This window comes from Suncus etruscus, chromosome 12 (genome assembly GCF_024139225.1).
Source record: "Suncus etruscus isolate mSunEtr1 chromosome 12, mSunEtr1.pri.cur, whole genome shotgun sequence".
NCBI lineage: Eukaryota > Metazoa > Chordata > Mammalia > Eulipotyphla > Soricidae > Suncus > Suncus etruscus.
In genome coordinates, this window is record NC_064859.1 from 54,291,453 (window position 1) to 54,307,349 (window position 15,897).

A 15,897-nucleotide genomic window follows, 5' to 3' on the forward strand; every position below is an offset into this window, starting at 1 on the left:
TACAATTTACTTAGATTAAAGGAATACAAGTTACATGAAAATATAGCTACTTAGTATAGAAGGTATAATTTAAGGATCCAGTGGCCATTATGGATTCAGTGACACTATCAAGCACATTTTTCTTGTCACAGTGAAGTCCATGACAGGCATGCATCTCAGCTGAAGCAGCCATAATTTTCATGTCTGAGACCCAGAGTTATATTACTTAAACCAAGAACCACATAAGAATCACAATTGTCTCACAATTCTTGAAATATTGTAGTTGGTTTCCCATAATTCTGAGCTTTGCACTCAAACATGAATAACTCAGTCATGGTTCATAAGGCTGCTGGCTCCAGAAATGTTTTGCTGCTGTTTCACAGTGCAGCCACGAGATGGCAGAATCACCCCATAAGTGACATCACTGACAAGCGAGGAGAAGCCTAGTTTTCTTAGGCACCTATCCAAAGAGAGCTTGTCCCATTGTCGATAGGTACTGGAGTTCTGTGGACTTTCTGCAAAGTAGCAGTCGGCAAGTAGCTTTAGAGACCTTTTTTTTTTTTTTTTTTTTATAGAGAGGACCATGAGTTCTGTATGGTGAGTGAAAACTAGAACAACCTATCTGCTATGAAATCCTCAGATCCTAGAAAATAAATGCATGAGGAAATATATTAAAAAAATTGAAAATAAAAAACAATTATTCTGGTTAAAAATTTTTTAAATCTGGAACCATAATTAATGCAAGAAAGAGATTATCTGACAAGTGAACCTGAGTCTCCTTCTGAGACCTACATCCTCTCTCACTGCTTCATCCATTACAACATGTCATGGCAGGTCCGTGTCAATATCTGGAGGTACCTAAGAACTCTTTTTTAATTCCACCAGTTCTAATATCATCCACACTCAGTTTCCTGTCGTTTATCCCTTCGTGTTCTTAAGACATGTAAGTTTCTATGGCATATGGTCTCTGAGACTTGCTGTCTCTTAGTTATTTCAAGAAGTTGCTGATGAAGGTAGATGTGGGTGATGGGACAAAGCAGATTCAATAAGAAATTAGTCTATATGGATTGTATCATCCGTTCCATCTATCTAGACTTATATTCTTCTTGACAGTTCATGGATGATGCATGAAAGATATGTGGAGAAGTCAAATAGTCCATGGAGGCTGCAGTTCTAAAGTGACTCCGAATGGGGAGTGTGTCACGGCTTTACAGATATCAAGGGAACTTGATCTTAGCTAGAAGTAGCTGAGAGAATCTCGGCATTGAGGGAGGATGGAGGTCTCAGCAGAAGATTCTCAGGTTGGCCTGTCAGATACTTTCTTTCATGTACTTATTGTGGTTCTGGATTCTAAAAGTTTTTAACCAGAATACATGTTCTTTTATTTTCCATTTCTTCACATATTTCCTCATGAAGTCCAGCCTTTCTGGAAAACAAGAAAGATTTTTTTCTTCAAAAAACTGGAAATTGAGCTCTCATATGATCCAGCAATTATAGCAAACATTAATTTTAAAGTTTGAGAGCACAAATAAAGGATGTTAGAACCAGGATAAAATGTAAAGTGATTATGGTATATTAGAAAATGGAACTTTCCTCAGCATCCCAAAGACTTTACTTAAATTTTGATTTTGTTTTCATTTTTGTTTTTGTATTTAAGCTGCTCTTGGAGGTTTCTGGGTCTTACTTTTGACTCTGAGTTCAGGAATCCTGGCTGAGCACTGGAACTATATGTGGTGCCTCAGAGCTAATCCAGGTCAGCTGTGTGCAAGGCAAGCAAATTGTCCACAGATCTATTATTCCAGTCCCTAGGATTTTATAAAATAAAAAAGACATGAAAGAAAGACAGAACTTAGGTGCATAGTACAAAGGGCAAGAAAGCAACTGGAAACAGGTAACATTTGTGGACATTTTGCAAGTGATAAAATTATGGAATAAGTGTCAGTGATTTTTCAGGGATCCTAGGAAGGACAACTGAGTCAAAGAAGATTTTAGAACAGTGAAAGTAATCTGTTGGACACTGACCTGCTGGACACAGGCCATCACATATCAGTTAAAACCCTTAGGTTATTCAGCACCAAGAGGGGGCCCTCTTGTCCACCATGGGCTTTGGGTGAAGGGGTGCCAGTGTAGGTGCATCACCTGTAATACAAAGCCCCTGAGGGAGCCATGTGAACTGATTACTAGAGGAGATCCTGAGCTTGAGTTAGTTGAGGTCTCATGGAAAATCTCTGTAAGATTGGCCAAATTTTGTAAGAAGTATGACTATTTTCTTTTGAAAACAATTCTTGCTTGGACACTCAGGTGATTTTTCCCCAATCGTCTGACCCTGACATATTATCGCCGATGTTTCTGTCGATGATGCTGGAATGAGGGTGAGAGGAGAGAACTAGGCTGTCCAGAAACCCCTTTGAGTCATATCTCACAATCTTCAATCACATCACAGCTTAGCTGCATCTGACTCTGAGGAAGAACAGCTGGGGCTGCCCAGCCTCACACAGCTCAACTCAGGGGGTTTATGTTATGGCCTGTATCACTGTGAGCTACTATAACCCTGTTGACAGTAATAAGTGGCAGCATCTTCAGACTTTAGGCTGCTGATGGTGAGAATGTAATCTGTGCCAGATCCACTGCCACTGAATCTGGAAGGGACCCCAGGTTGCAAGCTTGATGCATAATAGATCAGGAGCCTAGGAGCTTCCCCTGGTTTCTGCTGATACCAGTGTAAATTTTGGTAAATATTCTCACTGGCCCTGCAGGTGATGGTGACTTTTTCTCCAAGAGATGCAGACATGAATGGAGACTGGGTCAGCTGGATATCACCCCTGGCACCTGAGAGAGAAAATAGAAACACTCATTATCACTATTCATTACCATTCAGTGCCTCCTCTCCCTGCAGTCCAGGGAACACTAAGCCCTGTGAGTCCTGGTGTTGCTTCTTCACCTGAGAGCCAGAACAGCAGGAAGCTGAGGAGCTGCACCAGGACCCTCATGTCCACTGTGTGTCCTGTCTGGATCTGAGCTTGCGCAGGGAGACCCAGTGTTCTTGAGTGTCCTGGGCAGGGACTGTGAGACTTGCAAATGAATGGGGCTGGGCTTGCTAGGCAGGCAGAGGGGTGGAGGGTTTGTGTGGGAACAGCACAGCTGAGGGAAGATGGAGGTTTATGTTCCTCTGGGGAAACAGAAATTTGCCCTCAGAGAACATGCTCATCCCAGGGGACACAGGTGCCCACCAGTTTCAGTACTGAAGGGGTGTGTCTTGTCATGTACCCCTTGAGTCAGGACACTGCTTTCTGTTCCCTCTGCCCAGAGACAGACATTCTAAGACACTCTGTAGATTGTCTATAGAAATCTCTAATTTCTCTATGCATTTTAAGGAAAATTAGGTTTCATATATGAATATGATAAGATATCATATGTGAATATGATATCCCAATATTATATTTCTCTATATTCTTAAGTAAAAATGTTTTTTCCAATATTTTATTGATTTTTGTTGGCTCTCAGACCCAATTGTCTCTATGAACAGCAAACATCAATCTGGCCCCTCATTGCATGGTCCCATGGAGGCAAAAGTATTGTGGTGCCTCAGTTCCAGAAACTGTCAAGCCTGTATCCAGAGTTGCACTGGGCCAGAAGGTTCCTGGGCTCTGACTTCACACAGCACAGATGTTGCTGAACCATCAACCCCCTCACGAAATGTGTCAGGTGGGAAATTGTCATTTGGTACTAGGGAGAAGATAGAGGTGTGACAAACAATAGAACAGCACAAAGATGGCTGTTTCACCCAACACAACCTGTTTCAATTTCTGGCACACATATGATACCCTGTGCACTGCTACAGGAGTAGTTTCTCAGCATCACTGGGTATGGCACATTAAACCCAAACCCAAACCAAAAAGATAACCACAGAGACCTGTACTGAGGGAAAAGGATCATAAGAGTCAGGATATTGATTCACAAATTAGAGAGAAACTAGAGTATGTGACATTATCATCAGTGTCTCCTTGAAGCCTGCATTCTCCTTCACTCTCAGATTCTTTCTCTCTCTCTCTCTCTCTCTCTCTCTCTCTCTCTCTCTCTCTCTCTCTCTCTCTCTCTCTCTCTCTCTCCCTCTGCCTTATTTTAGTGACAGGCTCCCTCTACCTCTGCTGAGATTTGTTTTCTTTCCAGCTCTGTCATTACACTGACTGAAAACCACCTTGCTCTTATTGAACTCTATTCTTTTTTTTTTCTTCCCAGAAAACAAATAAAAGACATGAGATTTCAGGAAAGGGCATGAGAACACCCCCAAATATGTAGGCATTCATAAATTGTAAAAGGACCCCTCTATGGGGAGCAGGAATGCCCATGCCCATGTGAGTTGTTGGAGTTAGTTTGGGTTGAAGAGTGACAGGAGAATCATCACTCTAGGGTGGAGCAGAATTCATTGCTGTTTGAGGGGGAGTGAGCATCATATCCGAGAGTAGTCATCCTACCACCAAACCACACCACTGCTGCTTCACTCAGAGGGTGTCCGGGAACTGCAAACCCAACAATCAGTTCATAGTTCCATGGTTCACCACCAATGACTTAAAAATTAATTGTACCTTCTTGCTTGGGATAAATTTCAGGTCAAAACCAGGGCAAAAAAGACTGTACAGTCTGCCATTCGTACCCCCAAATGCACCGGCAATATAATATGGCAACATTTTCTTTTGCATAGGCACAATATAAAAGGGTAAAATCTTAAGTATAGAAACATGCTCTTATCTATTAGGGATAAGAACCCATAAATTTTGCTCTTTGGTCCTGCCACAAAAGCGAGATGATGAAGGGGATGTCATCATTCAGGAAGCATCTCAACAAGACGCACACACTGTGCCACCACTGTGACTCCAAGGACTACCAACTGCAGAAGTTCACCTGCAGCAAGTGTGGCAACCCCGCAAAGCACAAAAGAAAATATAACTGGAGTGCCAAGACCAAAAGGAGAAACACCACTGGGACCAGTTGCATGAGACACCTTAAAATTCTGTACCACAGATTCAGACATGGTTTCTGTGAGGGAACAAAGCCTAAACCTAAGAGAGCAGCTGTTGCAGCATCCAGTTCATCTTAAGGAATTCAACAGCTAGTCTTGTGAATAAATGTCCTGGTTAAAAAAAAAAACTATAAATTTTACAATATGGGGTACCTCCCACCATGAACATTTGTCATGGGAACTTGTGTTTGACTCCATGTGATTGGACAGTTACCATCCAACCCCGATCCCCCAGATCCTAACCAAAAAACCAACACAGTTCTCTGCAACAACACCAGGAATCAAACTCCCCCTGGGGAGTCCCTAATACTGCTATGACACCAGCTGGCACCAGGTTGATAGGACATCCTAATAAAAAGGAAACAGCAACAACTTGATCTAAGAGTAGACTGCCCTACCTCATCACCTAATGGTAAGATGAATCAGAAGACACACTGTCCTTGATATAAAAAAAAACCAAGATCACTGATTAAAAAAGACTGCCTTTGACAACAGTGACTGATTAGAACTTTTCCTGGGACTAATAAGAAAGATCCTAGCCTAGGCTCTGGCCTAGGATTTATATTAAATATATATATATATATATATAATTTCAGAGGTCTGACTTTGACAACAGTGACTGAACAGAACTTATGGAACCACAAGGAAAGACAATACTCTAGGCTTCACCACAAGGAAAGACAATACTCTAGACTTCGTCTTAGGATCTGTGCAAAAACCAAGGTCACTCATTACAGAAGACTGACAATAACAATCTTGACAGAACAGAATTCCTAGAACCGTAAAGAAAGACTCGATCCTAGACTTCATCCTATAAACTGTGCAAATGCCAGGATCTCTAATTACAGAGGACTGATTTTGTCAGCCACAACTGAGGAGAACTAAGAAAGTCTCTGTCACTTTGTACCCTAAATATAACTGTGAAAGACTAGTAGTTAAAAAAATAATTGTCCATATTAAGCCCTCATGACATGGGGTTTGTGCACACTCAGGTCAAAATACTCCAGGAGTACTTTGAAGAGAGTGAAAGTTCCTCATAATGGGGCAGATAACAGAGGAGACCTACAGTGAACACAGAACTCAAGAGGAGTCAGTTTCTTTTTTGACTTTAGCCTGTGTTGGTGGCTGTCCTGTGCCTTCTGTCAGGAGACTCATGTTCTTTTGAATGCAGAGCAGGAGCCTACCAGGGCCATTTTCATCCCCACACCTGACTGAGAGATGGGCAGAATGATTCAGAAGAAGGCATGAAGCTGGGTTGACAAGTTCTCAGAGAATTCAGGAACCACTGCTTCACAGAGATCACTTCTCACTTAAACTGCAGATTCTTTCTCCTGCCAGAAATTCTTTCTGAAGTGCATGTTTTTTTATTGTAAGGATCATAGTTACTACACTGGATGACATTTCCCTCTTCGAAATCCTGGTCACGTATGAGTTATTTATGCTCAAATAGTGAAATGGTTTATGAAGCCAAGAAATAATTTTGTTTTTTTTTCTTCAATATTGATCTGGTGATAGATATTACAGTGTCTGTTTCCCAAAATGATGAAAAGTCTCTGGCAGCATCACTGGGATCAGAGCCTGAAATCTTAACGTGCAGTATCACAAAGCAGCCTGTAGATGGCAGACAGATCCCACATGTGACAAGACAGTGCTGGATGAATAACAGTGTCCCCTTGTCAGTATGGAGTGGAAACCTTGGTGTGATGGGTGCAGCATGAATTACTCTGTCAAAGGTAACCTGTCATGTTCACTGCAGTGTGATCCGAAATCCAGAATATCCAGTTTTCTAAAAACATTATTAGGGATTCCCTGATTTACACTGTCCCAATTAGTTATATGATTGCATTTCATTTTTAGTCAGGTGTGATAAACCTCATTTAATGTAAAATGAGGCAAAGGAATTAAAAAAAAAAGATGAGATCATAAAGAAACCCAGGAGTCCTTTCATTTATAGACATATTCCTTGGGGAGGCCTGTGTGAACAAGGTGAGAGAGGGGCTTCCAAAGACAGGAAGTAAAAGAGGGTCTCACCCAAAGTAGCTGTTATTTGTACTGTTTTCTTATCCCAAATATATCAAGCTCAATGAGCTGCTCTCTAAATATTCATGGAAGGAGGTGTCCTGTTGACCTTCAGTTATGCTCATGGGTCACTGCATGACCCATATATAGGGTCCTGGTTTGTTTCCCTGGACAGTATCACTCTCATGTACAGACCCCACAGAGAGTATCTTTGTCTCATTCTGAAATGAGGCAAAGACAGAACTAGAGAAAATATACAGAGGGCAAGCTCTATACTTACTATTCTATTACTCTGACCCACCTCGGTCTGATTTAAATGACAATTTACCACCTGACAATCTGGTGAAGGGATTGATAGTACATCAATGTCTGTGTTGGATCATCAGAGCCCATGAACCTCATGGTCCAGAGCACCTCTAGGTAAAGGCTTGACACTCCCTGACACGGCAGCACCACAATAGCTTTGCCTCCATGAACCCCTGCACTGAGACACAGCCCAGATGAGTGAGTTTGCTCAGAGTGACCACTGGATTCTAAAACTCTAAAGAAGTATCCAGAGGGCAAAGGAAGAGAGCAAAAGAGGTTTAGAAAAAGGGGTAGTAATGGAGAAATGGGAATCCTTGCTCTTGGGAAATCAATGTGGGAGATGGTGTTGCTGTATATCCAAAGCACACAGTCAAGCATTGAAACCATGAGATCAAAACTACAATTCTTGTACTTCAAAACTGTCTTGTCAAATGGACAGTGGAGTGAGGGAGGAATAATAGGGAATTTTTTATTTTGGAATTTTATATTCCTTGTACTTATTTATCAACACATTTGTAGTTCATTAAGTAATTAACTATGTAAAGATTAATGTATCTTTAACTTAATTTACCTTTAATTAAGTAAAACGATAAAATTAAATAGTAATTAACTAAAGTAATTAAATAAATAAAATATAGCCTTTGATGGCAAAATGAAATCCAATAATATTTATTATAAATACAATTTTTATAACTAAGAATTTTCCCTCATCAGAGTGTAAGGCAGGTGTATACAGATTCAGCATCCCAGAGTGAATCTCTCCCAGTGCATATTCCCTGCCAGGGGACCTTCTGATAAAGGCCAGTCAGAAAGTGTCTTTACAGGAGTCAGTTCCTACAGAAGTTTGGACATGAATAGTTATTAATGAAGAACATTAGTGACAGGAACAAAGATATTTTGGTATCTAAATCCTTGACTGTGAAAGGAGGTTTGGACAGTTGGTAAAATAAAGATTTTAAGGAAATTCAAGTGATAGGTCCCATGTAAAAGGAAAAAGTTCAGAGCCATGCTGCATCTAACACCATCTAAGTCTCAGGAGGAGATACCCTCCATCACAATGGTGTGCTTTCTGCCTGCTCAGGCCTTGAAAGTCACCAAGGGAAAGTAAACGTGTGAATCATCATTATCTAAGGGGATTCTTGTGGTGGTTACTATTTCTTCCCACTTAGGAAGCCCAATATCCAACATTAATTATAATAATTTTGATTGCCTATAGTTTTTTTTTCCTAGAACAGCAACATAAACTGAGGTCACAGCTATAAAACAAATCATGGCCTCTTTTCTAAGGAGAGAATCCTGATCTGCTTTTGCTGTTTTGTTTTTCTGTCTTCGTAAACTCAAACCAACTACTCAGCCTGAGCAAAACTGGTGCCTGATTCTGGGCAGGAGGTACAGAGCCATGTACCTTAAGTCCCCAATCCAGGCTCTTATTCTTCTAGAGCCTGAGCTCTGGCTCCAGCTGAGAAAGGGAATGTTGGGGTCTCATAGGTAGGTGCCTGTGATCTGGAACTGATGAAACCTTTGCTCGGCTCCTGTAGCTGTCATATCCTGGCTGATCAGGCAGGACAAAGCCACCAGTAATATCTTGGGGTCTTAACATATTAACACAGAATTATGTAAGAGTTTAGTTTGCATGTCTGGATTCCAGGGTAGCACTGTGGGCTGCAACATTCAGGCTACTTAGAGAACGTCTCCACACTTGTCCAACAGCACCAGAAACCTGGGAAGCTTCCAAAGAGCTAAGTTTGTATTTCTTCTTTGATAAAGTGTCTGTTCATCTCTTCTCCTCATTTTTTGATGGAGTTAGATGATTTTCTCTTGTTAAATTCTGTCAGTACCTTGTATATTTCAGCTATTAGCCCCTTACCTGATGAATATTGGCTGAATAGTTTCTCTCATTCTGTGGGTGGCTTTTGTATCCTAGTCATTATTTCCTTTGAGGTGCAGAAGCTTCTCAGCTTAATATAGTCCCAACTGTTTATCTCTGATTTTCCGTGTTTGGAAAGTGCTGTTTCCTCCTTGAAGATGCCTTTAGTCTCAATGTCATGGAGTGTTTTACCTACATGTTGTTCTATATATCATGTGATTTCAGGTCTGATATCAAGGTATTTAATCCATTTGGATTTAACCTTTGGGCATGGTAGAGGTCTGAGTTTGATGTTTTGCATGTGGCTGAGCAGTTGTCCCTATACTACTTGTTGAAGAGGCTTTACCTCCATTTTTCATGCTCCATATCACTAATCATCAGGGAGATGCAAATCAAAACAACTATAAGGTACCATCTCACACCACAGAGACTGGCATACATCACAAAAAAATAAGAACAATAAGTACTGGTAGGAATGTGGGGAGAAAAGAGCTCTCATTCACTGCTGGTGGGAAAGCCATCTAGTCTAGCCTTTATGGAAAAATTTTGAAGATTTCTTAAAAAACTGGAAATTGAGCTCCCATACAATCCAGTTATACCACTCCTAGGGACATAACCTAGGAACACAAAATCACAATACAAAAATGCTTTCCTCACACCTATATTCATTGCAGCACTATTTACACAAGCCAGAATCTGGAAACACCTTCAACAGATGAATAGCTTAAGAAACAGTGGTATATATACAAAATGGAATATTATGCAGCCATCACGAGAGATGAAGTCATGAAATTTTCCTATAGATGGAATCTATTATGCTGAATGAAATAAGTCAGAGGGAGAGATATAGACACAGAATAGTCTCACTCATCTATGGGTTTTAAGAAAAATAAAAGACATTATTGAAATAATTCTCAGAGACACTAGAAATGAGGGCTGTAAGGACTGGCTCATGATGTGGAGCTCACCACAAAGAGTGGTGCTTACAGTTTGAGTGATGACTGCACTAACAACTATGACAATGTTAATGAGTGAGAAAAGTAGAATGCCTGTCTAGAATGCAGGCAGCGATTGAGGAAAGACATTGTTGGAGGCATTGTGGTGGAAATGTTGCACTGGTGAAGGGGGGGGTGTTCTTTTTTATGACTGAAACCCAACTACAATCATGTTTTTTAATCATTGTGCTTAAATAAAGATAAAACAAACAATAACAAAAAGACCTCAAACATCTGAAAATAGTTTTAGCCACAATAATCCTTGACTCAAACAAAACTTTCCAATGGAGGCAAATATAATTGCGACCTTTACTTTTGGTGTTAACCAGAAACTTAGTAATGAAAACACTACAATTAATGAATTAAAAGTGGTGACATTTACTTAAATTAAAAAAATACAGTTACATAAAAATAAAGGTACTTTTTTTACATGTTATAATTTAAGGATCCTGTAGCTGCATTAGGCACAGTCACACTCTTGTTCCCATCAGGCATATTTTATCATCACAGAAATAATCCATGACAGGTATGCTCAGCTGAAGAATATTTTTCAACTATAAGACCCAGAGTTATATTCCTTAAACCAAGAACCACAGAAAAAATCTCAATTGTCTACTAATCTTGAAATATTATAGTTGGTTTCTCATAGTCAAAGCTTTGTACTCACACATGAAAAACTCAGTCATAGTTCATAGAGCTGATGGCTCCAGAAGCTTCTTCCTTTGTGTACCTGCTGCAGATCTCACTGCAAGTGTGAATAATTCTAGAAGTCTGGAAGCTGAATCAAAAAACCTAAAGCTGTATTGGGAGATCTCAGATTTCCCACCATGCCGCACTGCTCACCTGTCATTTCAAATGCAGGATCTTCCTTCCTGAAATTCTCTCTGAAATAACACCAGGGACTTCTCATGTAGAATCTCACAGCACCTCCTATGTGTGGTGACCATGTGCTACTAAAGTACTGCAAGCATCTCTCCCAAATTCCTGGTCAACTGGGAGTTATTTCTTCTCAAATAGTTGAACTATTTATCTAGGAGAGAAAGCAGTTGTGATGGTGGTGGTGGTGGTTGTCCTTACAGACAGGTCTGGTGATGGTATTCCAGTAGCTGTTTCACTGGTAAAAAGAAATCTGTCTGCAACACTGGGACCAATATTAGAAATCTTTTGCTGATCTTTCACAGTGCAGCCATGAGATAGCATATTAAACCCAGACCTGACAAAACTGACTTAATATGAGAGTGGAAGCCTGAATCTTCAGAGGCCATATTTTTTAGGGAAATGATCATGTGTTCTGTTGTGAGTGAAATCCAGTAAATCTCTCTGCGATGGAGATTGCTCCAAGATTCCCATACCCTAAATTCTATTTTGACACAATTTCACTATAACTGTTTGTAGACAGTGAAGATAAACTATACCATCATGTGAAATGAGGTTCCAGAAGGGCATTAGGTGAGAGTGGAGAGACACTGGGGACATTGTGGAGGAAGTGGACACTGATGAGATTAGTGTTGTGTATTGTATGCAAGAAACTCAATCATCAAAAGTTCTATACTTAATGATGGTTTAAAAGAATTTTTTAAGCATCCTAGCTGTTGCTGAGGGACAACCAGTCTTTGTCTCCATGTCTTAGAGTCTCCTGTGACATTGATATCCCCATGTTCTCTGGTCTGCTACCTGGAGTAATCATGGGCTGCCCGTAATCTCTGTTCCCCTCCATTTTTTTTTATCATTTTCTTTTGTCTCACCTTGATTTTGTTCCTCCTCTGTCCTCTCTTGCTCTGGAGTTTTTTTTTTTTTCTTCTTTGGTTTTTTGAGCCACACCTGTTTGATGCTCAGGAGTTACTCCTGGCTAAGAGCTCAGAAATTGACCCTGGCTTGTGGGGACCATATGGGAGGCCGGGGGATTGAACCGCGGTCCTTCGTTGGCTAGAGCTTGCAAGGCAGACACCTTACCTCTAGTGCCACCTCACTGGCCCCGCTCTGGAGCTTTTAAGCACACTTTTATGACCCCATTCCTTTCTATTCATTGTGGATCTATATAGTTTCAATAGTGGTTTCATAGTCAAAGATATTGTAGTTTGCTGTTTTAGCTCAGCCAATTAGAAATTGGGACCCATTTAGACCAGTGGCTGCACATGCCTACAGAGCAGTCCGGGTCTAGGCCTGGAGGATTACTATGTCCTTTTAGCATAATTGGGTCCTAGGATTGAATTGCTGAAGCAGATGACTGAGAATAGGTTCTAAGAGTATAGTGAGAAAGGTCTGCAAAATACATTGTTCAATTTTTTAACAAAATTTTCCTGTTTGGGGGCATACAAGGCATTTCTCAGGGCTTATTTCTGATTCTGTGATAAGGGAGATATATATATATATATATAGATATATAGATATATAGATATAGATATAGAATGGCTAGCAGACTCGGGAACGATATGAGACACCAGAATTTGTAAGGACAGGCTAGTTACATGTTTGCTTTTTTATTATTTCATATCCTATCAAAGAAATTCCATGACTTCAATTACATTCACAGATGTGCTTTCATATTTCTGTATTCTCTATAGAAACTTTCTCGATGGCAGAGGGAGTCAGAACAAGGGACACCAGGAAACTACCTTAATTTGGGGGGGGGGGAGGTTTGGGTCACACCCGGCAGCGCTCAGGGGTTACTCCTGGCTCTATGCTCAGAAATTGCTCCTGGCAGGCTCGAGGGACCATATGGGATGCTGGGATTTGAACCACCATCCTGCATGCCCTACCTCCGTACTCTCTCACTGGCCCTGTCTTAAATTGTTATTGCTCTTAGCATATCTTCAAACTACTTTTACAGGTAACAGAAAAACATAGCTATATTTTTAAATTTTATAGAGTCAGTAGTAAAAGGAAAAACATTGTCTAGGCTGGGAAATGCACAAGAGGGGGCCGGGAAGGTGGTGCTACAGGTTAGGTGTCTGCCTTGCAAGCGGATGGACCGCGGTTCGATCCCCCGGTGTCCCATATGGTCCCCCCAAGCCAGGAGTGATTTCTGAGCGCATAGCCAGGAGTAACCCCTGAGCTTCAAACGGGTGTGGCCCAAAAAACAAAAACAAAAACAAAAGAAATGCACAAGAGCAGCTGAATTAATAAACACAAAACTTCTCATACACTCATGGTTTTCTTCTCATAACCCCTGACTGCTTTTCCTCCATGAGTGTCAGAAACATGGGACTTGGCTTCTATCACTTAATCTTCTGTTCATGTAACTTGTCTCTTGCCAATAGATTTTCATTTCATTGCATGGTCCACCTGGTTCCAAAGTCAAACCACCCTCAGATATAATAAGATAAAGATCAACATCTTGAAGCTCACAGATACCCCATTGTGTTGATGATGTAGGTATGGTTTTATTAAGTCTAATGAGGAAGGAATTTCCTTAGCCCACTGAGCACTGAAGTCCTGGAGCCCTGAGATCTGCATTAGTCTCCCAGAAAGCTTTCAGCAGATCACTTTCCAACCTTGAAAACCAGGCAGGCATCTCAACTCTGGGATTCTCCCCAACACACAAATTTCCTCTGATTTATATAGCACCTGAGATACCCTTAGTCATCCAATCCCAAGAAACATGATCACAGGAGTTAAGTATTTCACCAATACTTTAACTTCACCATAGCTGTTCATGGTTATGTTTTATAAAGTGCAATTTTTAGAATCCTTATGTCTACTAGGGTGCAAGAAACATATCTCATATCATCTTTTATTCACCAATGTCAGTAAGCATCTGGCTTTTATTTTATGTCCTAGTCCTTCTAGATTGGTCACCTACTTTGTGGCATAGAAGAAAGCACTAAAGATTTCCCTCTTTTTGGCTTTAAGCTCTTGTATTTGGTTTGTGAAAGTCTATGTACAACCTTAATATAACTAACCTGACTATTTGTAGCAACTATTCTCAGCAGAGTAATAAGTCTAGGTTGCTGGGAACAAGTTCATGTGAGGAAAACATATAAGTGGAAGGAGGGATAAATACCTTAAAATCACCATATCAGGCAATAACTTGCATACTGGGAAATGCTCGTCTAAAATAAAATCTCTCTTAAATTGTTATATAGAGACCCAAATCTTATTTGTCCATGCCATTAAATGCATTAATTTTTATTTGTAATTTAAAATATTTAAAAGAATCAACCTGAGTTTCACAGTTACAAAAATGTTGATGATTGTGTTTCTGCTGTGCAGTTTCCTAATATTCATCCCTTCATTAGTGTTCAGTTCCTACCACCAATGTCCTCATTTTATCTTTCTTCCTCCACATGCATCAGTTTGCCTGTATGACACACACACTCTCTCAAGTATGCTCTCTCTCTCCCTATCTGTCTCTATCTGTGGCTCTCTATCTCTATTTTTTATTTACATACTGTGGGTTTTTTATTTTTTACTGAAGAGAGATAAAGCATATCACTTTATCTCCTTTCAGCATCCAGTTCTTGTCCACATTGATCATTTCCAACTACCATTCTATAGTGGTCCATGAATACTTTTATGCACAACCATACAAATGCAGAAGGAACAAGGATGACAGCTCCAGTCAGCTTTCTTTAACTTGTCTCTGTTCAGTGAGCACAGCAGGACTCCTCAATCTTTTTGCTGTTTTCAGGACAAGGTTGTGTCTCTGAGATGGTTTTTACTTGTGTTGTATGAAGTGGAACAGAGACTTATGATTCTATAGTTTTCAGCTGCACTGAGTTCCCCTAAAGTCTTCATCATTCTCACGCAGATGGTAAACATAGGAGGACATCTGAGCCCCAACAGGCAGGGAGGTTTATGTGCAGGGCTGTATCACTGTGTGAGGAGCATGTATAGTCTGCACACAGTAATAAACCCCAAGATCCTCAGGCTCCACCTTGCTGATTTTCAGTGTGAAATCTGTCCCTGACCCACTGCCACTGAATCTGTCTGGAACCCATGAATAACGATTAGAAACTCTATAGATCAAGCCCCTTGGAGGCTGGCCTGGCTTCTGATGGATCCAGTGCAGATAGGTGTTTTTGTTACTATGTAGGAGGCTCTGACTGGACCTGCAGGAGATGGAGATGGTTTCTCCCAGGACGATGGGCAAGGAGAGCGGATTCTGTGTCAGCACAACATCCCCATTGGATCCTAAAGCAATGAGAAAAAGAAAAACAGATTACAGAAGAATTTCAGGAACTATTTTTTGTGTTGGGGAGAGGGAGGTGTTTGGTTTTGGTCCATATCACTAAGCATTTTATTTAAAATGAGGGAAAATAATTCACAAACAGGGGTCTTGTGAAATCTCTTAACCTTTCTCCCTTTCTCTGCAACAGCGATCAACAAAGCACAAATCCTTGCTATCACTGTATGCTTCCCCTCACAGATTTGAGTGTTCCATCCCCAATCTCAAAAGTAAGAGTTGCAAATCTCAGAAGCAGGTATATTCTAGCTAAATCTGGAGAACAGTGGTGTCTGCCTCCAGACTCTCCCTCCTGATAAGTTCTCATGAGTTCTCATAAGCTGCCCTTACCTGGGATCCAGAGCATCAACAGCCCTAGGAGATTAGCAGGGAACTTCATTTTGAGAAGTTGAGCTCAGTAGTCCCTAAAAGACCAGAGTTCAATGAACTTTTATTTCAGAGTTGCAAGGGAAGATCCTCCCTAGGGGCTCATATGCAAATAACTGGATGACTGAAACTGCCTTGATGAAGTTGGGGAAGGTTTTAA

General features: G+C 40.7%; 1 protein-coding gene and 2 gene segments (V, D, J or C); 1 reads left to right on the top strand and 2 right to left on the bottom strand.

Annotated features, from left to right (window-relative positions):
- Window positions 1-2,509: 2,509 nt before the first annotated feature.
- LOC126024188 (immunoglobulin kappa variable 1-39-like) lies at window positions 2,510-2,975 on the bottom strand. The segment is given in 2 exon segments: window positions 2,510-2,808; window positions 2,921-2,975. Coding segments are annotated over 2 exon segments (348 nt in total).
- Window positions 2,976-4,783: 1,808 nt separating this feature from the next.
- LOC126024533 (60S ribosomal protein L37-like) lies at window positions 4,784-5,077 on the top strand. Its single transcript, XM_049784968.1, has one exon. The coding sequence runs from the start codon at window positions 4,784-4,786 to the stop codon at window positions 5,075-5,077; it is 294 nt and encodes a 97-aa protein (XP_049640925.1).
- Window positions 5,078-14,981: 9,904 nt separating this feature from the next.
- On the bottom strand, window positions 14,982-15,750 carry LOC126024189 (immunoglobulin kappa variable 2-24-like). The segment is given in 2 exon segments: window positions 14,982-15,319; window positions 15,702-15,750. Coding segments are annotated over 2 exon segments (387 nt in total).
- Between the last annotated feature and the right edge of the window lie 147 nt (window positions 15,751-15,897).

Coding starts and splice junctions, on each gene's coding strand:
- LOC126024533 (XM_049784968.1), top strand. CDS start 4,784: ATGATGAAGGGGATGTCATCATTCAGGAAGCATCTCAACAAGACGCAC.